Here is a 22,892-nt window from a genome sequence, read left to right as displayed (position 1 = left end):
CGAGGTCAACTCTACACCTATCAAACATCGAGGTCACGTGAATCTTCCAATGAAAATCGAGTCATTGCAATCAAATCATATTAGTAAATCTATGCAATGGAATGTTAACTCTCCGATATTTGGTGTCATATGTTGGTTGACCGCTGTGGTTAGACTACAACAACGTAAACTACATAATCATCAAACGTATTGCTATAGATGTAGAGTTTCAGTGTGCGCGGAGAGTACAACAACCGTAGAACGCAAATTAGAAGTGTTCCCTCTACATTAACAAGGAAATTTTTCCGTCTTTCCATTCCAAAACCGTCCTTTTCTATATAAAACTCACATCGTTGTACCTTTGTTACCGCTGGCGGCGTTTTAGCAATACCTGTCTGTGCAAAATATATCACAAACGCCTTTGTATATACCGTTTGGCTGATATTTCAGTTTGATGGGAAATCGTCTTTGTGTGTACATATAAGTAACATTTTGTACCTGTTTGTCCTAAATTTTACAAGCATGTTATGTTCAAATGATAGAGATATTGATTTTTAATTAATTGAAGATATTTCAACTTGTAATGGCACCATTGGTTCTTATGATATTTGCAGTTGTAACACAGATCCGAGAACTAATTGACACGTGAAAAGATATATCAATACATTACTCCATCACACGAGTCAATAATAAAAACAACCAAGTGGCTTTTTAGATAGGGAACAGGGTTGTGTCACATTTGTCCGCTTTCTGTAAAGTACAGGCGATTTTTTTATTTCCTTCTCCTAGACAACTGTGACTACGTGGTAGGGCGACTGGAGAAATATTATAAAAGGAAAAATGAAAGGATCTTTAGACCAGGTGCAATTTGTGATCGAGTAAACAATTATTTCGATTTTCTACAATAGCCAACGTTTACCATATCTGCGGCGTTACACTTCAAATCTAGCGTTCGCGCCATATTGAACATGATTTTGGGAGAGGTTAATTTTGTTCAAAGTGGCCATTATAGTAGCTACCGATGGGGTGTCGATCAGATGACGAGCGACAAAATCAAAATTGAATGCATTCATAACAAAGCCTGTGAAATTTCTAATAAACTGCCGCGACAATTAACTTTATAATGAACCCCAAATGGAAATGCAAATGGAATGCACATTCGTCATTTTGAAATAAAAAAACCGGCGAAACATAACATATATATTGTTCTGCGTCTGTGTATAGATAACACAGAGGATGACTTAAATTATGCAGTTAAATAATTTCTTCTAAAATACTCGCCGCCACAAACACACATACACACACGCACACACACACACGTCATTCACGTTTGAGAAAACCCGTTTCCAATATCACCGAATGGATATCACTATTTTGCAACTACGTTATAGCTTAGACCCTCGAGAGAAACTCTAGGGTCTATGGTTATAGTGAGAGAGAAGGACAGCAAATTAATTCCATCGTCCACGTACTCGTACTTGCTCTACTGTCTATGGATTAATTTAGAATAACAATACCTAATTAACATAACTAAAGAAGCTTTGCAACTCTTCAAATCACAAACCAAAAATTTTTTGTCAGATTGGTCAGATTTAGTGCCAAATTTATAAACGTTGTACTTTCTTGTTAAATATATTCTAAATATCCGAACGGCTAGAGCTAATGTACGAATCTCATTATTTTTTACTTTACTATGCAGAAGGTACAGTATACCACGTCCTTAACAATTTGCGTGTTATAGTCTATCGTGAAACACGGATTCTTTGTTAAAACGCATTATGGGAGGAGGCGACAGTCCCGAACAAGGTAACCCTCCGCACAACCACTTCAAGTATTTCAAGATGTGAGATACATAATATTCGCCAAAACCCTCTTCAAGCATACTTACCTGGCACGGGGTCTAACCATGATCATGAAGGTGGTTACCCCAGGGTGAGGCCTGTCCATTGCACTCCGGACGGGTTGACCCCTGCGATCATCCCAAATGCGGGTGACTCGAGTGCATAATTTATGGTAAGGGGGACTGCGTTCGCGCTATCCCCTCATTAACTAATTAAAGATTAGAATCAGATGGAAAATGAAGTACCGTGTGATTGATATCAGAGAAAATAGTGGCATTTGAAAGCTATCGGACAAGTGATTTCAAGATTGTTTTGATTGAGAGTAAGAAGAAAATAAAAACATTCAATTACGCAAAATTCATAATCATGTAACAATCGCTCATAGGAAATGGATGAAATTTCATCATTTTTTTGTTATCAAATATCCACCAATGCCGAACATCAAGAATTGTACAAATTATCACTCATTATGTAAGCCTCATAGATCAAAATCTTTCCAATTAAATGATTGAAGGTTCCCATGTCAGAGAAGGAAGAGGGCGGAAAAAGAGAGGCGGGAGAAAACTGAGCTGAGCGACAGCTCATCGTCCGGGGATGAAGAGAGTGTTCCCGTCGGCCATCGCAAATATGTTCAAGCCAGAAATGTTGCTAGAAGGTTGCGGTATCGTGTGTACGAAGTGGCAATGGCGAGGACAGTCTTTTGGACTTGGGTAGCATTCTTTATCTGCTGGTTTCCATACTTCGTCTGCAAGTACGTAGAGACTTACGAATCATCGCCCCTTCCGCGAGGAATTCTGTTGACCGCAGCGCGCAGTCTTTGTCACTCACATCAGCTACGCGCTGTTCCCGATCGTCTACGTTGCCGATAACCGTAGGCTTCGACTCGGCTTTCTGCAGGTCTTCGAAACTGGGAAGTAAGTAACGATTGTTGTCGAGGACTCGGTCTCAGTCAGAGTCAGTAGGTTGTGGGCAATTAATTCCTGGCTGTGCATTTTTCATACCCGGATTGGGACAAAGACTTTCAACCTCACAGACAAGTCACCAGAACAGAACACACCACAGGGCCTCATAAGTGCCTATTTAAGTCAATATTACAGCGTTTTTCTTTCTTTTTCAATGTTACAAATAATCCAGCTGAGGAGCACAACACTTGTGTAGCTGTCTTTTGTGTAGCGTGTATTGGCATGTATAGCGCGTCCTCGTAAATGTGACCTTTAGTTCCGTGACCTCTAGGCCCGGCTCTAGCCATGCCTACTTCCTGCCCTTCCCTCGCTATGCTATACAGTAAACACAGCGACGTCTGTACACGTGGCCAGAAGGCATGGCCAGAGGAATTGGCTAGAGGTCACGGAACTAAAGGTCGTATTTACATATGATCACATTCCCCATTGAGGGCGCACTATACATGCCAATACAAGCTACACAAAAGACAGCTACACAAATGTTGTGCTCTTCAGCTTTATTTGTAACATTGAAAAAGAAAGAAAAACGCTGTAATATTGACTTAAATAGGCACTTATGAGTCCCTGTGAACACACAGAACACAGAACACTGATGACGTATACTCCAGTCAGCTTTGTCACAGTTACGGCTGACTCGCAGCGTGTTTGCAAGGTTATATCTGATTGGTCGATTGTCACTATTCACAGCCACTTAGGGAGTCTATTTGTATTGTTTTCATTATATTGGTAAGATTCAGCCACCCAATTGGATAACAGCTTCGAAATCGCTGCGAGTCGGCGTGATAATCTGGTGACAGCGCCCACAGATTAGTAACTTATTACACTTGCTTGCTTTGGCGCATTAAGCAATTACACGCATGATAAAACAGCGTAAGATTATCACAGGACAAATACATGACACTGTGTATGCATGCAGTGAAGGAGAACATTTAGAAATCTTCAGAAAACCAGTATACATCTTTATTGACAGTATCATACTCCAACGTATCAAAAAAACAACAACCAAAAAACGATAGCAACAAGAAACCTGTGCTGAGATCAATACACCCCTTCCTCAGCCCCAGCCCATGGGGACGGACATGTGAACTGCCCCTATGGTTATTGTAAGGGAGAAGTACCGCAAATTCATTCCACTGCAGAAACGCACCATCTTCGACGTACACGTACTTGCTTGATATCACAGTCCCTCCACACATGTTTTAAAAGCCAATTTTAGAATAACAATACCAATTTACATAACTAAGAAGCTATGCAACTCTTTGTTACGTGCAGAGAAAACGAACAAAAGGGTGAACTCAGCAGTTAACGTTTAAACAAAATTTATTACGAAAATAAAACTAATTGCTAAGTCAGGGATAGAGTACAAGTATTAAAAGTGTACAGACTACTTATCTCAGCTGGGACGGCAAAGCTCCAGTCTCAGAGTTGTAACAGTCAGTTGGATGTATGAACAGTCCTTGCAGGCTTGAAGCTGCACAAAGTCCACAGTATAAATCCAGCGTTGGCAGTGAAGGTCTTGAAAAGTCTTGAGAATGACTACTGCTGGAGTTTAGTAACACACAAGAGACACGATCCCAAAAGTCTGACTGCAAGCCTGCTGTCCCAGTATTTATACTCATGTGTTTACATAAGCATATAAGAACAATCTAGAACTTTTATTGACATGCTAATTACTGTTCTAAAATTATCTCTCTTACACAACTAATCAACTTTCCAGAACATTCCAAACTGACTAATTGAATTCAAGGTTGTGAGGTCATTAAGGGCAGTGACCTTGAGAATGTTCTAGACTTATTGAACTCAGGTCATGATGAGTGTGGGGGAAATGACCTACATAACACACCCCCTCTTCAAAAAAAGAAAATTTTTCAAGGAAAATCTTTCTTTTACAAATGTGATATTAAAAGTGATGAACAACAATAAACTCTAAATACGAGAGAGACAGTCTGCAATTAAATTGTCTCTGCCTTTGATATGTCTAATGTCAAGATTAAACTCCTGTAACATTAAACTCCATCTTAGCAATCTCTGATTTTTGCCTTTAAATTTCTGCAGAAAAACAAGAGGGTTGTGATCAATATAAACCACTATTGGCTGATTTGAAGAAGTAACATAAACTTCAAAATGCTGTAAGCTAATATCAAAGATAAACACTCTTTTTCAATTGTAGAGTAGTTTCTCTGGGATTTGTTAAATTTGCGTGAAAAATAGCAAACAGGATGATCTATACCATGACTATCCTCTTGCAATAAAACAGCACCAGCAGCCGTATCACTAGCATCCACAGCTAATTTGAATGGCAAAGTGAAATCTGGTGCAGACAACACTGGAGCACTTTGCAGTATGGCTTTAAGTGTATCAAATGCCTGTTGCATTGCTCTGACCAAACAAACTTTACTTTCTTTTTAAGTAAGTTAGTCAAAGGCTCAGTAATTGTGGAGAAATTTGGACAGAATTTTCTGTAGTAACCAGCCATACCGAGAAAGCGCATCAGTTGTCGTTTGCAGTTTGGTATGGGAAAACTTGAAATGGCACTGATTTTGGCATCAACAGGTTTTACCTCACCCTGTCCTACAGTATGTCCGAGGTAAGTTACCCTCGCCCAACCAAACTCAGATTTGGCAAGGTTGACAGTCAACATTGCTTTACTCAGTCTCTCAAAGAACTTCCGCATGAGCTTGATGTGTTCCTCCCAGGTGTCACTATACAGGATGACGTCGTCAACGTAAGCTGCACACCCGTCTAGCCCGGATATGACGTCGTTGATCATCCGTTGGAACGTTGCCGGAGAGTTCTTCATTCCGAATGGCATCACCTTGTACTGGAACAATCCGTCTGGTGTAACAAAGGCGGATATTTCACGAGCACGATCCGTCAGAGGGACTTGCCAAAATCCCTTCAGTAGGTCAAATTTCGTCACATACTTGGCTTTTCCCACTCGGTCGATGCAGTCATCAATCCTCGGGATTGGGAAAGTGTCTGTCTTTGTTAAAGTGTTGACCTTCCTAAAGTCCGTGCACATACGATAACTGTGATCTGATTTGGGAACAAGTATGCACGGCGAACTCCAGTTACTTTTACTGGGTTCAATAAAGTCATTGTCCAGCAGGTATTTGACTTCTTCCTGGAGATATTTCGCTTTTGTTGGATTCAGTCTGTATGGATGTTGTTTTACAGGCTTACTGTCCCCAACATCAACGTCGTGATAGATGACGTTTGTCCTCGTTGGAACATCTTGAAACAGGTGTTTATATTCATGGAGCAGTTCTTTCACCTGTTGTTGTTGTTCTGGCTGGAGGTGTGCCAACTTTGTAGACTCCAGCTTCTCCAGGATTTCTGAGTTCTGAAGCTTGACCGAGCCCAGCTTTGAGTTTAGAGTATTTTCACTCAAGTCAGTTTCAGTATCACTATCTTCATAATGGTTTGAACTGACTGCACTGACAGGCTGAGTTATAGTAGGATTATCCCTATCCAAATATGGCTTAAGCATATTTATGTGACATAGCTGTTTTTGTTTTCGCCTGTCAGGTGTTATTATGATGTAATTTAAATCACTCAATTTCTTATCAATTAGATATGGCCCAATATAACGAGCATGGAGTGGTTTGCCAGGAATTGGAAGTAGAACAAGAACCTTTTGACCTGGTTCAAACTTCCGTTTTGAGGTGCTTTTATCATATTTGTTTTCATTGACTGCTGAGATGACTCAATATTTTCTCTGGCTAATTCACATGCTTTAGAGAGTTTTGTACGAAAATCTGACACATATTGTAAAATATTCAGACAATCATCATCGTCTGATAGGAATTTCTCTTTAACGAGCTTAAGTGGGCCACGGACTGTATGTCCAAATACAAGCTCAAATGGGCTAAAACCAAGAGACTCCTGAATTGACTCTCTAACAGCAAAGAGCAGAAAATGAATTCCTTCATCCAACTGCTTCTCTGTGTCAAAACAGTAGGTCCTATTCATATTTTTCTAGGTTGATAAAATCGCTCGAGAGCACCCTGACTTTCTGGATGATAGGCGGATGACCTATACTGTTTAATGCCTAGCTGATCCATTACTTGTTGAAAAATACCAGACATAAAGTTGGAGCCTTGATCGGACTGGACACATTTAGGGAGGCCAAATAAAGTGAAAAATTTGACTAAAGCTTTCACTATAGTCTTTGTCTTTATATTTCTCAGTGGTATGGCTTCTGGGAACCGAGTTGATGTACACATTATTGTCAGCATGTACTCATTTCCTGATCTTGTTTTTGGTAGGGGCCCAACACAGTCTATTAGTATCCTACTAAATGGTTCTTGAAATGCAGGAATTGGCTGTAAAGGGGCCTTTGGAATGGTCTGATTTGGCTTTCCTACCATTTGACATGTGTGACAAGTTTACAGAAATGTGCTACATCCTGCCTGAGATTAGGCCAATAAAAGTGACTGAGAATTTTATGATAAGTTTTCCTGACTACTAACTGACCAGCCCAGGGCGTTTCATGGGCCAGGCGCAATATTTCAGCACGATAGGGCTTTGGAACCACAATTTGATGTTTTATAGCCCAATCGTCATCAACCAAAACATCTGGAGGTCTCCATTTACGAATGAGAATACCAGATTTTGTATAATAGGAAACAGAACTATCTGAAGTTTTACCTTCATCATCTACCCTGTCAACAAAGACAAAATATCTGGGTCTTTGTGTTGTTCTGCAATGAGATTTGATCTAGAAAATGTCTGACTTGGTCAGCAGAAGTTTTACTGGAAGTTTCAAATCCACGAGGGATAACGGAATGATCCGTGTCAAACACCTGACTGAGAAAGGTGTCATTTAAGTCAACATCTGTGACATTATTTTTGAGAGTATTTTGATTCTCGGAAGTTTTCTTTGACATGGCTCGAGTAATAGCACATGAAGGAAATAAATCGGGTATCTCTTGTTCAATTGGCTCTGGATCCTGATCTAAACTAGGATTATCAGTCACAAGTGGATTAGTATGACCTTGTCCCCAGCAAGGTCGTTTCCAAGAAGAAGGTGAATCCCTTCAAAAGGCAAAAAAGGCCTAATACCTAAAGTCACAGGTCCAGAAACAAAGTCCGAAGACAAATAGACATTATGGAGAGGAACAGGAATGTAGTCATTACAATCTACCCCCTTAATAAGAACTTTAGAACCTGAAAATGACTTTTCAGAAAACGGCAGGGTATCTGCCAACAAAAGAGACTGGGAAGCCCCGGTATCTCTTAAAATTTTGACAGGGGTAGCGGAAGAAAAATCACTAGAAAGTGATATAAAACCATCATGAATAAATGGTTCGAAAATACCCATAATGCTATCTTGAGAAGAATTGACCTTGACCTCATTAATTGGGGATAAGAGGGTTTAACCTCAGAAAATGTGTTACACACACTATTAGACTCTAATTGAGTTGATGAAGAAATAAAGCCGTTGGCTTAGATCCACTTTGACCACTTTGACCTTCACGTTTTCTTTTCAATTTGAAACACTCTGACATTAAATGGCCGTCTTTCTTACAATAATTACAAGAAAGTGTACCGAACTGTTTGTCAGAAGGAGATTGAGACTTGGGATCTGATGATGTGGGAGTGTTACTTGAACTCTGTGAACTGTTGTCATTTGATTTTCTACTGTCCTTTGAAAAATTCTTGGATGAAAAGGAGGAGTTAAATTTACCTGCATTGTTTCTGTATGAAAAGGACTGGGATGGTTTGCTGAGAAATGAAGATTTGTGGGTCAATGAATAATCATCGGCCAAACGTGCAGCAACCTCTAATGTATCTGCCTTTTGTTCATTGATAAACGTCTTGATGTCACTCCGGATGCACCTTTTAAATTCCTCAATCAAAACAAGTTGTCGTAATTTGTCATAATTCTGACTGACCTTTTCCGAAGAACACCAACGATCAAACAGTTGTTCTTTTGTTCGAGCAAATTCAACATAAGTTTGATCCTTCACCTTCTCACAATCCCTAAATTTCTGACGGTAAGCTTCAGGCACCAACTCATAACCCTTGAGAATTAATTCCTTCACAGAATCATAATCTGAAGCCTGCTCTACTGACAACTGAATGTAAATTTCTCTGGCTTTACCCACCAAAGCACTCTGCAAAAGCATAGACCAGGACTCCTTAGGCCAGTCAGACTCTGAGCAATTTTCTCAAAATGAAGGAAATATTTATCAACATCCTTTTCTTGGAAAGGGGAACTAACCTGAAATGCTTAGTGATGTCAAAATTGTCTGAAGGGAAGAATTTTCCTGACTTTCTAAGCTCTAAACGTCTCATTTCTAACTGCAGTCGATGTTCTGCTAATTCTCTTTCCTTTTCTTTTCCTCTCTTCTTTTCTCCCTTTGTCTTTCTTCCATTTGCAATTCTTTTCTTTCATTTCCAATTCCCTCTCTTTCTGTCTTTCTTCCATTTCTAATCTTTCCTGCCTTTCTTTTTCTTTCTGTCTTTCTTCCATTTGCAATTCTTTTTCTTTCATTTGTAATTGCATTTGTATTTTTTCTTTTTCTAATGCCAATTTTTTAAGCTCCAAATCTGCCTGAATTTCTAATTCTAATTTTTTGAGTTCGAAGGAAGACTCAGGCTCATAATCTTTTAAGGCAGACTCTTCAAAATGGCCAGAATTAACTAAATGTTTTGCAATCTTGAATTGAATTTCTCGCTTGCGCATAGATCTTTTGACTTCTACTTTAAGGAAATTGGCCAGTGCTATGAGGTTGTCTTTTCTGAGGGAATCAAATGCGTCCTGATCAAGGTCATCCATAAATTCGTCTGGCTTGAATTCCGCCATGATTGAATTTCGCTGAGTTCACAGTATACAGTAGTTTTGAAAAGGCAGGCAAAATGTTGTCAAACGGCTCAAAATATTCGTATCCCGGACAAGCCCCCAATTTTGTTACGTGCAGAGAAAACGAACAAAAAGGTGAACTCAGCAGTTTCCGTTTAAACAAAATTTATTACGAAAATAAAACTAATTGCTAGGTCAGGGATAGAGTACAAGCTTTAAAAGTGTACAGACTACTTATCTCAGCTGGGACGGCAAAGCTCCAGTCTCAGAGTTGTAACAGTCAGTTGGATGAATGAACAGTCCTTGCAGGCTTGAAGCTGCACAAAGTCCACAGTATAAATCCAGCGTTGGCAGTGAAGGTCTTGAAAAGTCTTGAGAATGACTACTGCTGGAGTTTAGTAACACACAAGAGACACGATCCCAAAAGTCTGACTGCAAGCCTGCTGTCCCAGTATTTATACTCATGTGTTTACATAAGCATATAAGAACAATCTAGAACTTTTATTGACATGCTAATTACTGTTCTAAAATTATCTCTCTTACACAACTAATCAACTTTCCAGAACATTCCAAACATGACTAATTGAATTCAAGGTTGTGAGGTCATTAAGGGCAGTGACCTTGAGAATGTTCTAGACTTATTGAACTCAGGTCATGATGAGTGTGGGGGAAATGACCTACATAACACTCTTCGAATTAGAAGGAACAATTTTTTGTCAGATTGGTCAGATTTAGTGCAATTTTTTTTCAAAGTTATACCTTCTTGTTAACTAGATTCTAAAAAGATAACGGTGATAGGCTGGTGCATAAATCTCACCAGTTGTACTTTACCATGCAGAAGGTGTAGTACTTGATATATACCACGTCCTTAACAATTTGCGAGTAATAGTCCATCGTGAAACACGGATTCTTTGTTTAAACGCATTATGGGAGTAGGCGACAGTCCTGAACAAGGTAACCCTTCGCACAACCACTTCAAGTCTTTCAAGATGTGAGATACATAGTATTCGCCAGACCAGCTCTCAAGCATACTTACCTGGCACGGGGTCTAACCATGATCATGAAGGTGGTTACCCCAGGGTGAGGCCTGTCCATTGCACTCCGGACGGGTTGACCCCTGCGATCACCCCAAATGCGGGTGACTCGAGTGCATAATTTATGGTAAGGGGGACTGCGTTCGCGCTATCCCCTCATAATCTAAACAAAAGTTAGAATCAGATGTGGGCTTCTAAAATTGTTTCTAAAATTTAAAATATGAAACTTTTATTAATCATTGAACAAACGTTGGATACCCTTCTACACCATTGAAATTTGAAAGCTATCCGACGTCGCAATCGCCGAAGTTTACATGTGTTGACGTAGAAATTATTATTATTATTATTATTAAAAATTGTTTAAAATGCACTACACATACGTCTCAGCACATTGTACATAGCTGTATAAAATAATTTAAAAATACAACCACACTAAAAAAAAAAAAAAAAAAAAAAAAATTATGTTCTTAGATGTTTTTAAACTTGCGATTTTGATCCTATACTCCGTACTTACCACCTACCTTTGTGTACGGCTGTAAATACAGTTCATGTGCGTAATGAGACGATTCCGTCGTATTTTGGGGTAACGCTCCAATTTTACAGATAAATTTATTTCACAGTGAGTTTTTAATGACTTAAAATAAGGCAAAGAAATGAACGGAAGGTGGTGGAATATTCAGATGAAATCGACCCAAATACTACATGGAGTAGTTTGCATCGATATTCTACATAACAACAACATCTTACTGTAAATTAGGATATATTTATTCATGTATTTTTTTCACTCATTCCAACTTGATGTCGAACCGTCTCTGTACTTTTGCAACAAGCTGCAATAATACTCCGCGGCGTACGCTTGATACGCCGTAGCTTCAGTACAGTAGTTCTGGTTTTGCCGTCCGACTCAAATACCCCAGGCAAAACCTCGAGCTACTGTACTGCGCTGGCTAGTACTCCGGTGCAGGGAGACTCGTATATCGCCCTCTATAGTCTGATATTAGAATGGTGTTTTGGCTGCATCAATGGCTTCCACCATGAATCACACACGTGTGTACTGTTGACAAACTAGTGCATCGGAGTGGCACACGGCAAATATGGCAATGCCCATGCGGATCGCACAGCAAACTAGATGCCACGTCTATCTACTTCGATCTCTCTTGCCACCAAATTCGAATGCAGGTATTATTTACAAATCCGCTTACAATAACTTGCCTAGCTGCAGTACAGTAGCTCGAGGTTTTGCCTGGGTATTTGGGTCGGACGGCAATTGCCGTCCGACCGAAATACCCAGGCAAAACCTCGAGCTACTGTTCTGCAGCTATAACTTGCCATGCACATGCCGGTGTTGCTGCGGATCCGTAGCCCTACCACCACTCCCTTTGCTGGTTGTGTTGGTTGTGTACCCCTCCCCAACACAACCAGCAAAGGGAGTGGTAGGGTTACGGATCCGCAGCAAATGCCGATGTTACTGCTGTAGTCCCTCCATGCCATGTGTCGTGATCATTGGGGTAGCGGGGTACCTATGTGGTACCTCAATGGTGGAGGGACTATTACATTGCATTGCACCTGTGTCAACAAGACGCACAGGAAGGTATGGATGTTGTAACGGGGGAATCAGCCAAATATTTACAAAACTTCCTTGACGGTTGCATGCGGAAAGTGAGTTGCCATTGATTGAGAGTCTGCCCAATGGAACCACCTCCATGATGGAAGTAAGGGTTTACAATAATCATGGAGGTAGTCTCTTCCTACCTCCATGCAATAATATTGTAATCCCTACCCTAAGTGCCTGTGGTCGCGAGACAAAGAGGTCATGTAAGGGGCCAGGCATGAGGGACATGTTTAATAGTATGTGCTTTATTCACTAAAATAGAGTCAAGACTTCCGTGATATGGGGATTCACTGAACTCATCTCAATTCGCCATGCGTTCACTTTCATCAACATGTCTGGACGAAGAACCAGAGGTGCCTCTAGCAATGCATTGGTTTCAATGGCTGCACTGACGCACCCTCATAACTTGAACACTGCTTGAAGTATCCACGTAGCGCAAATGGAAGGTTACAGATGATGCTAAAGCCCCAAAGTCACAAGGTTACGATAGTAGTCCCTTCTTCCAGGCACATCAAACCACAGTCTGTCCTTGTAGAGGGACCATGATCAACTTCATTTCCACACAGTATTATTACTTGTAGAACTGTAATATCAGTACATTACAGTACATCAGTACATTCTGTTACACGCAGCAGTTCATTTGTTGGTGAGGTCATTTACAAATGATTAAACACCAAACTTTCTGAAAGGCAAGTTCTTCTGCAATGTACAGTGTAGTGAATTGTTGTCTTTCATGTTTTCAGTTTATGGGAGAATAACTGCAGGAAGCTGTCGGCATTACACACAGCAGGGGCAAGACAGCCGAGAGCTTGAGAAGTTTTTACAACAGAGAATCAAAGTGAATGGTCCAATCACGGTGGCTGAATATATGAAGACGGTTCTGACAAACCCCATTTCAGTGAGTGCTTTCTAAACCTCAGTGTTCCCCATCAGTTGTGGAAATACTGCAAAACCAAGTGTGGCTAGAGCAGGCAGACGCTTACAGCACATTTAAAAAATGATATATGGTTAATACGATGACTGAAAAGTTTAGGATACACAGTTTATGTGTTTTGGACACAAACAAGTTGGGAAACAGTTACTGTGAAATATGTTGGCATGAGTGTGCAGTTTTTACTAGTTTATTTTGAAACACAACTTGGGATCACAAAATAAAAGTACAAAAGTGAATTTCACTAATTCAATGAAAGTCTAACCCCCTCCCCTGTAAACAAACAAATTTCACTTTCTAAACTTATGCGACAATCTGAGACTGTCCCTTACGCAGTCCATATTCGGGACTGCACATCACATATGTCTATCACCTGTTATTATGGTTCCTAACAAAACACCTGTGGAAATAAATTCAAGTCTTCCAGCCCAGCAGACTGCACGTAATTGACATTATTTGTCATGGTTGTCTCAAGGGCTACTACATGAAGACAGATGTGTTTGGAGCCAAGGGAGATTTCATCACTTCACCGGAAATCAGTCAAATATTTGGCGAAGTAAGTAACCTCAGATTTTACCAGGTTATTTATTCTACAACCGTGCAAACTGTAGAGCACTATGTTAAACACTACAGTTAAAGCCGGAAGTTGGTAAACCAAAAAGGACAGATTGTAATGTCTGTCAGACCATCATTTGTTGTACAGGTACTTTCATTCATGAATCAAATTTGAGGAAATACTCAAGTGTAGGCATCTGATTGACAGATTTTGACCATGGCTGTGAACATCTGAGCAACAGTTCTTGATTAATCTTTCAGCATATAGTGGTGATTTAGAAGCGTGATATTTCAGACACAATGCTGCTGGTTACACTTGCCACACTTGTACCTTAATTGTCTAACATTCATGGGTAAGGTCAAGGACTTATGAATTGTTAGAATGAACTTGTGATTAGTTTCAGCATTATGCAAAGTATGCTAATTTGAATATGATTGATTCCCCCCCCCCCCCCCCCCCCCCCCCCCCCCCCCCACTTTCCAATTAAGCTACTAGGGGTATGGATTGTACACGAATGGATGTTGTTGGGTTCACCACAGAAGCTGCAAGTTGTTGAACTTGGCCCAGGAAGAGGCACTCTGGCTGAAGACATCCTAAGGGTAAGTAACTGCAGCTCTTATTGTATCAGCTTTTTATCACTAAACTTTTACAGATGTTTACATGATCCTTGGAGCTGATATTCTGCCATGATGTCTTGTGGAAACTGATTGAAAACTTATGTTTGCTTTCGTCCTGGGTCAATTTATAGACGTATGTAGCTTATTCATGTCAGTGATAAATTTTATGCATGACACCTACCCAGAGGGGTTATGCAAATGCATTTCAGAAACACTATGTACAGCTACATGTGTTCACTCAGCATCACCATGCGAGGAAGTTTGAATTTTCAAAGGACTGTATACATGATGTATTCACAGTAATTCTTACACCATCATATTTAGTTGCCTCATTCTGAGTGGTCCTATCTTTTCTGGAGTTCCCCCATCGTGCACTGTTATATGGTTCACTGCATATCAGGACAACAGGGAAGGAAAGGCCGAAATATTTTGCGCCGCCCGCTCAGTGTGCGATCTGGCATTGCACCTTTGTTTATCAATGAATAGGTCTTTGCCAAGTTGATGCAAATCAAAGATGTTGTGTCACTCCATCTGGTGGAGGTCAGTCCTAAAATGAGTGAAATGCAAGAGTTGAAGTTGACTGGTGTCATCACCGGATCAGCTGACAGTGGGAAAGACTGCGAACGGCTGCAGGATGGGCCGGCTGGATACAAGACAGCCCGGGCTAAGAATGGCACACCGGTGACATGGTACAGGAAACTTGAAGATGTGCCTAGAGGTGAGTGACATCAACATTCAGAATATATATCATATCATGACCCTTAAATGAAACCAATCTTTGCTCATGTACATTGTATAAAATGTACTACTGTACTTTGTGTTGTGTGTGTCGTCATCAATATAGCCAAACACTGGTAGGAAACAGCTTTTATAAGCCTAGCAGATGTACTACTCAGCCTGTTCACATGCTGATAGCAGTTGGTGAAGAACATCCCAGTTTTTAAGCACATTACTTAGAATGAATATTAGAGAATTGCTAGAGATTGATCTGTTGAAAAAACTTTTGGTTTTTTATTCTCCAGGTGTGCCAACCTGCTTCATCGCTCATGAGTTTTTCGACGCTCTTCCCGTACACAAAATTCAGGTAAGTCTGAATTTTCATTTCAAACGAAAGATATCCATGATATTTTAAAAAAGAAGAGGTAGCTTTCTGAAATAAAAATTAGTACAATTTTTTTCCATTGTTTTAGAAAACAGAGAAAGGCTGGCATGAAGTCTTGGTGGATGTGTGTAACGAGAATGCAACGAGTCCGTTCCAGTTTGTGCTGTCACCCACAGACACAGCGGTGTCAAGGCTCTTTGTCCAGGTGAGCTTTGTCAGCTCCCACGAGTGGATGTATGTTAGTCTCAGTCATGATGGAAAAGTACATGGAATGGGGATTTAAAGTATATATAATTAAAACATTTAACATTAAGGTGGTTGGAAAGGCTATTTTTGCACCAATTCTTTTCTCAGAGTTAATGTCAAGTTTCAAGTGTTAGAATCAAGATATTTAGTTCAAATTTTCAGGATAACTCCCTTAGTTAATATTTTCTCCAAAGAATATAAAAATTGTATATTTGCAGCCATGATTTTGAAATATGACACCAGTAAATATTAAAATTTAATTTTTCATATTTTTTTTACATATTTGAATTTCATAATAATTGGATAGTATTAATATTACCAAATTAGTTATAAATACATTGACACTATTTATTGTAAGATTTGTATGGCAGGATTTGTAAATAAAATTTGTTTTCATGATTTTACATGGGTTTATATATAAAAAAATAATTAAAAATTCTTTCAAATTTCAAAATGTTATTTTTCAAAAAGTACTTCAAATACAAGGAAATTGTGCCGTACAAATCTTATCTGTAACCTTGTTAATAGGCTGTAAAAATTCCATGTCCATATCTCATTTCAAAGTTGGATTAAATTGGTATACAATTATGTCGGAAAACTGTTATTCTGTCAAAAATGTTGAAAACAAGCCATATTTGTACCCCTCTTTTGAAGTCATAGAGCAGTTTTTTTTTGGTTAATCTCACTTTTGACACCTCTTTGACACTCAAAGAATCTAAAAATGCATTTACAATAGCAGTCACTCACTCTGAATGCCAGCACCACCTTGTCAAACTTTCCTGAAAAACAGCAAATAATGACTTTCCCTTTTCAAACATTTTATTAAAAGCTAGGGGACCTCTACCATAGTTAATACACTAAGGACTCCCCAACTTCTTCTTATTTGGTCAGTTTTAACAGGCTATAACTCTGCAATGCCTTTGTGCCCAAATGTCTAGTTTTTTCATTCCACAGAGAATGTTGATTACTTTTATATTTTAATAGTTTTGTTGAAATTTATAACTGACGCTCTAGCCTTTCCAACCACCTTAACAATATGGCAATATTAAAAAGAAAGTTAGAAAGTTATCCATGAGAAAATAAGTTCTGCATTCTCTGCAATTAATCATTGTCTGTTTTGTAATCATAAAATTTGACTGTAAATTTGCAGCAAGACGAGATGAGAAGCCATGTGGAGGTGTGTCCGGAGGGAGCCGTGGTTGCACAGAACATGGCTGAGAGAATTTCTCAAGATGGTGGCTGTGCATTGATAGTTGACTATGGCCATGATGGTACCAAGGGGGATACGTTTAGAGTGAGTGTTTGACTCATTGATGACGACTTGTCAATGACGCACACTCAAATCAATGCTATACTGTATAAGCTAGGATTCATTTTCAAAAGATTTCATTTCACAGTTTTTATGTTTTAGACGTCTGCATTTGGATTTGAATTCACAGATTTGCCAGTGACCCAACAGAACCTACCACCGCATGAAATTTTCACAAGGATTCTATTACCACTGGCTAAAATAGCTGACTTAAATCCCAGTGAATGATTTAATCATACCATAATGCTTTCACCATACTTATCAGGTATTAATGGTAGTGTATATCACGTACATAATGAATATTCAAAAGAAAGATCAAATGAAAAAACATATCAGTAGTTTTGCAATACATATTTGTGAAGAAAACACTACTTCAGAAGTAGATGTCTGTTCTCTGCATCGCCTAACTTTCATGCAATGTTTCAACATCTCTTGTGTTGTCATTGCACCAATCATTCAATGTGCAAGTTTTCGACAAGCGCCCTCATCAGTTCTTATGTATTGTTCTTTCTTTTTTTTGCATCCTAAAAATAATCATGTCCAATATTATTACATCCAATTTTTTTAAAAAGCGTTTACGTAAAGTCTTCCATCATTGTCTAAGTGCCAGTCTTCAAGGATTTTTCTGAGAAACTGGCCCCTCCCTTTCATCTCATTTGAATAGAGTTTTGCGTACATCTCTTCAACTCATTCTGAAATGTTCTGTAGGGTTTCAGGAATCACAAGCTCCATGATGTGTTGACAGAGCCAGGCACTGCCGATCTGACAGCTGATGTGGATTTTGCATTTCTCAGAAGGATGGTTGCAGACAGAGGTAGGCCAGAAAACTTGGGCAACTTTCCAATGGACATGACCACTCCCGTATTGAACCATAAAAACTTTCATAAAAGCAGTGATATTTATTGCCATACACTCTTTATTGAAACCAGACACTCCAGTTTACACTTTTTATGTGAATTTTGGAAGTGAAAATACTTTTGTTGACAGAAGTATAATTCATGGTTACTGCCAACTTTCATTTGAGTAGACTTTCATGTGAAAGAAATTTTTGCTATAATCATTCATATATAGTCCAGCATTTGAAGAATTGGGAAAGGTGATGGAAGACTGGAGATAGTGAAATATAGTCACTTTGGAACGGTCTTTTTTGAAACAGTTGCGACGTTTCGATCCGACTACAACGGAGCTTGATCACGCAATGATGTTAATTATTCAACGTTAATATGTCTCTGTAGCTGGCGGAATAATATGTCCGTAAATTGATGGTAATTGGTATCCTTGGTCTCTATTCATGATTGGCCTCCGTTGTTTTATGTAGATGGCTTCTTTTACTTTACGTTTCAACCAGTCCTGTTCCCTGGCTAGGACCTTGGTATTATGCCAGGAAACGCTATGACCAGTGGCGTTGCAGTGCTCCCCAATTCCAGTAGTCTTTTCCCTGTTGGTGTGTTCTTTAAAACGGACACACAATGGACGTTTTGACTCTCCAATGTATGTGTGACTACTGTCCTGGTCACAGGTGATGTGGTATATTGTACCATATAGTCTTTCCTTCGGTGTTTTGTCTTTGGGATGCACCAGGATACTGCGCATGGTATTGCTAGGTTGGTGGTACAAGTTAACGCCATATGACTGGAATACCCTGAACAGATGTTCCGATAACCCACTTAGGTATGGTAGGCCAACTGAGATGCGGGTAGCTGGATTGCCATTACGGTTTATATTTGAATTCTTAGCTGGAGTTCTGTTCTTATTAGTAGGTATGTCAAGTGCCCACTCCTCGTAACCATTGGCTCTCAGAGCGTCATGGATATGTTGCAGTTCAGCTCTTTATCATCAGATGTAGTGACGTACTGGAGTGCGCGGTTGGTCAGCGTGCGGACCACAGATCTCTTGTGGATCAGGGGATGATGGGACTGAAAGTTCAAATATTGGTCGGTGTGGGTTGGTTTTCTGTATATCGTAATTTTGGTGGAAGTGTCATCATTTACATTAATACAGAGGTCGAGGAAAGGAAGTTTGTGGTCTGATTCCGGCTCTATGGTGAATTGAATATGTGGATCTATGCTGTTTATATGTTGTGTCAGTGAGTCTACAGCTGTTTCTTCTGTGTTCACAAATGTGTCGTCCACGTATCGCAGCCACAATGATGGAGGGTAGGGAGCTGTAGAGATAGCACGGTCTTCGAAATACTCCATGTATAAATTCGCTACAATAGGCGACACAGGTGACCCCATGGCGGCTCCATGGGTTTGTTGGTAGAATGTCCCATCGAACACAAAAAACGTGGTTTTCAGACAGAACTCCAAGAGCTTGATTATTTGTTCCACGGTGAGTTCTGATCTGTCGGCAAGGGCGTTGTCTGCCTCCAGCTTGTTTTTAGTAACTTCTAGTGCTTGTTCGACTGGGACACTAGTGAACAAGGCTGTGACATCATAAGAAACCAGTTTTTGACCGGGTGAAATTCGTAGATCTTTCAGTTTGTCCACCAGTTCTTTACTATTTTTAACACTGTGTACTGTGTTGCCGACAAGTGGTGTAAGGATTTTGGCTAGGTGGCGGGCAACGTTGTAGGTTATGCTGCCACAGGTAGACACAATGGGTCTGAGTGGTGCATTTTGTTTGTGTATTTTTGGTGTTCCGTATAGTTTGGGTGCTTCTTCAGAACCGGGATACAATTGCCAGTAAAGTTTGTCGCTAATGTTTCCTTCTTTCCTTATGTCTCTCAAGATGTTTACTAATCCGGTCTTGTATTTGGAAGTGGGGTCTTTCTTCAGTGTCTTATAGGTGTTATTATCAGACAATAGGGTATTGATTTTTCTTTTATAGTCAGCTATGTTCATTAACACTGTTGCCCTGCCTTTGTCAGCTGGTAGTACAATGATGGACTCGTCTTTACGTAAAGTTTGCAAGGCTTGACGCTCTTCTTTCGTGATGTTAGATTTGGGTATTTTAGCCCGCTTTACAACTCGTACCACTTCACTTCTTAACTCAGCCGCTTTGGTTTCTGAGAGTTTACTACATACTGACTCTGTACCAGCGATGATCTCAGCAACTGGCACCTTGGTTGATGTTATCGCAAAGTTCAGTCCTTTTTTTAAAATAGAAATTTCACTAGCATTTAGCTGTCTGTTGCTTAGATTGACAACCCATCTATCTGTGTTCACGCTGCTGTTACTCACTCTGCACTTTTCCTGTTTCTTTTTCTTAAGCTTTTCGAACTTGGCCGTTTGCCTAGCTTTGGTGTTTTCATAGGTGTTACAATGCACCGAATCTAAAAGTCGCCTCACCTCAACTTGTTCGTTGGAATTCAGGATGGCGTCAAGTTGTTTTTGGTGTTCATCCAAATGGTCACCCAGCTTTCTGATGGTATATGTACACTGGCGAATACGTACACTAAGGAGTTGTTTCTCAGCTTTGGCCACAATCTTATCGGCTTGTTTTCCAGTGACGTTGGAGTTTAGTTTGATGCTGTTTGGCGTGATGTTTTGCTGAACACAACGGACGTTGAACTTCTTATGGTTTTCCCATCGTGCGATCTTTCTCACAATGTTTTCCGCCTTTCGTAGAGTTTTGAGGACATCTCGTCCATGTTGTCGAAGAACAATGGAAAATATATTGTTCATGGTTCCAAGAATCAAAGGAGATAGTGAAATATAGTCACTTTGGAACGGTCTTTTTTGAAACAGTTGCGACGTTTCGATCCGAGACATATTGGAGACATATTAACGCTGAATAATTAACATCATTGCGTGATCAAGCTCCGTTGTAGTCGGATCGAAACGTCGCAACTGTTTCAAAAAAGACCGTTCCAAAGTGACTATATTTCACTATCTCCTTTGATTCTTGGAACCATGAACAATATATTTTCCAGTGATGGAAGACTGTTCAGTCTTCCATCACCTTTCCCAATTCTTCACAGCCCCTGGAAATATGGTCTGTTATTTCAAGTTCAGTTTACACTATGCAGTTAGGCTTGGTCATATTTGCAAGTGCAGAATACTGGACTAAATTGTTGCCAAAATAATACACAAATGTAATACATTAAATGTCTACAATTTCACTTGTGTATCGAGAATTCATGCAATATATATATATATATATATATATACACACACACACACAGTATTTATGTATTACTTTCTCACACAGCTGTTTGTCATGGACCAATTTCACAGCGTGTGTTTCTGAAGAATATGGGCATAGATTACAGGTTACAGGTATCTATGCATCATTTAGTTCCTGATATTTCAGAAATGTAGTACTTTCTGGGAGCTCAGATTTGGTGTCAGAGAGATGGGCTTTGCTGCTCAGGAGCTAGTGGTGAAGAACTTGTGATGGGGCATTGTAATAGCGCCCTCTTGTGGCATGGCCATTTCGAGTTAAGTGCAGCTTGTACAATACTGCATGAAAAATGTGTCCGATTTACAGTTTTATTTTTAATCACCTGTTGCAGGCCCTGATACAAAATGCAAATGAGTCCCAGAGGAAGGATTTAATCAGTGGATACAGAATGCTGACGGACTCCGACCAAATGGGAAACAGATTCAAATTTTTTGCCGTACTGCCAAAGAGTAATGATGGCAGTGACAGGACGGAACAAAAGCCAAGGTTACCAACAGGTTTCTACAGTTAGCAGAAATCTGGTGATACTGTTTTTTCTGAGAACAATCAAAGAGTGACGTTACGTGCATCTGAAGGCTATTCAATGAATTCTCTGAGCTATAGTGGTATCTCTCTTATACATTGGGAGAGTGCAATACAAAGGTCTTTTCACAGTCTGCAGTCCATGAATGATAAAGCTTGCCAGGATAGTGACAATTCTGAAAAAATTTTTCTTCTTGCATTTAAAAATAAAAGCAAGTATCAGAGTCTTCTGTAAAAAGTGATCATGCTCTTTGAATGAGAATGAAACGCTTCATCGGGGACTGTATTTCTTATGGAAGTGTCTTCACTAGTCTAGCTTTCTGTAGAGTACTCCGAGATACTATTTCAAACAGACGTAAATTTGTATGGAAAAAAAACAGAGAAGTTGAGGGGCATTTACAGTCCAATATAAGATCAGGAATGACACACTGGTAGGAACACATTTTGTTATGAAGTCAACTGCAGGACTTATGGCAATATTGCATATTCTGTTAAGTGCTCAGAGATGTAACACCCAAATGGGTTGAAGTACAGGATTGGTAGGACACAATTATGCTACAATTGTATGATAACAGATTAAACAATGGACTTTCAGGACTGTTGAAAGACTCTGCCATGGTGTTTTAAATACAGATCTGCTGTCATGGCATCTCTATAGGGAGTTTCATCGGCGCAGTGTAATGGATGCGTGTGGCTTGACTAAACAATGCTACCTTTGAGTGCACTGAAACTTTAAGACATTGTGATGAGAGTACCAAGTATCTTATTCATTGTCCATGTCAATATCAAATGAACTATTAAAATTTACATTTTAACATTGCTTTCTGTTTCTTTACTTGTGTGTTCAACATACTGTAGGCTTCATTTTTCGAAAGAATTTTAACCCTTTGAGTGCAAAAGTCAATTTTTGTCCCCTTCATTAATATACCCTGGTCAGTTTTTTTTCCAGATTTTTTTGCCAAAATTTTGATAAAAAGCTGCAGCTGGTGAAATGTGATGTCAATTTGGTCCAAAATTATCAAAAAAATTACACAAAAATTCATGAAAATTGGTAAAATGTTGCACTGAAATTTTGGTAGGAAAAATTACAGCACTCAAAGGGATAATATCTATGGATCATATTGCAGTGTGTAATTCTGTGTCAATATGGAGGATAATTCCATATCTATGAAATAATCAGCCAAGTTAAAATATTTCAGCATGTGGTTCTGAAAAGGATGAGATGACATTTTGATAACGGGGGACGTA

The 22,892-nt window shown here is 39.5% G+C and overlaps 1 protein-coding gene and 2 non-coding genes across 5 annotated transcripts; all 3 read left to right on the top strand.

Moving 5' to 3' along the window:
• The first annotated feature begins 1,859 nt into the window (after nt 1-1,859).
• LOC139150739 (U1 spliceosomal RNA) lies at nt 1,860-2,023 on the top strand. Its single transcript, XR_011556276.1, has one exon. It is a non-coding gene; the product is annotated as a U1 spliceosomal RNA (small nuclear RNA).
• Nucleotides 2,024-10,618: 8,595 nt separating this feature from the next.
• On the top strand, nt 10,619-10,782 carry LOC139150738 (U1 spliceosomal RNA). Its single transcript, XR_011556275.1, has one exon. It is a non-coding gene; the product is annotated as a U1 spliceosomal RNA (small nuclear RNA).
• An 844-nt stretch (nt 10,783-11,626) lies between these two features.
• Nucleotides 11,627-22,464, top strand: LOC139149929 (protein arginine methyltransferase NDUFAF7, mitochondrial-like). Of its 3 annotated transcripts, none has more exons than XM_070721984.1 (11): nt 11,627-11,803; nt 12,980-13,134; nt 13,643-13,723; nt 14,212-14,322; nt 14,827-15,058; nt 15,363-15,424; nt 15,531-15,647; nt 16,839-16,982; nt 17,706-17,811; nt 21,150-21,217; nt 21,454-22,464. In XM_070721984.1, the coding sequence occupies exons 1-11, from the start codon at nt 11,719-11,721 to the stop codon at nt 21,631-21,633; spliced, it is 1,341 nt and encodes a 446-aa protein (XP_070578085.1). In that variant the 5' UTR covers nt 11,627-11,718; the 3' UTR covers nt 21,634-22,464. The 3 variants fall into 3 exon arrangements, with proteins under 3 accessions (XP_070578085.1, XP_070578087.1, XP_070578086.1); XM_070721986.1 differs by having other exon boundaries at nt 11,632-11,803; nt 14,219-14,322; XM_070721985.1 differs by lacking the exon at nt 11,627-11,803 and adding an exon at nt 12,626-12,716.
• The last annotated feature ends 428 nt before the right edge of the window (nt 22,465-22,892 follow it).

Source organism: Ptychodera flava, chromosome 14, assembly GCF_041260155.1.
Source record: "Ptychodera flava strain L36383 chromosome 14, AS_Pfla_20210202, whole genome shotgun sequence".
Classification (NCBI taxonomy): Eukaryota; Metazoa; Hemichordata; class Enteropneusta; family Ptychoderidae; genus Ptychodera; species Ptychodera flava.
The sequence above is the reverse complement of the archived record's forward strand: the minus strand, read 5'-3'. Positions and strand labels throughout refer to the sequence as shown.

What these genes read in the sequence shown, in the direction of transcription:
- LOC139149929 (XM_070721984.1), top strand. Translation starts at nt 11,719, where the DNA reads ATGGCAATGCCCATGCGGATCGCACAGCAAACTAGATGCCACGTCTAT. An exon ending in TGGCTGAAGACATCCTAAGG is followed by an intron (nt 14,323 to 14,826) that starts GTAAGTAACTGC and finishes ATCAATGAATAG; the next exon opens with GTCTTTGCCAAGTTGATGCA. An exon ending in TGTCAAGGCTCTTTGTCCAG is followed by an intron (nt 15,648 to 16,838) that starts GTGAGCTTTGTC and finishes GTAAATTTGCAG; the next exon opens with CAAGACGAGATGAGAAGCCA.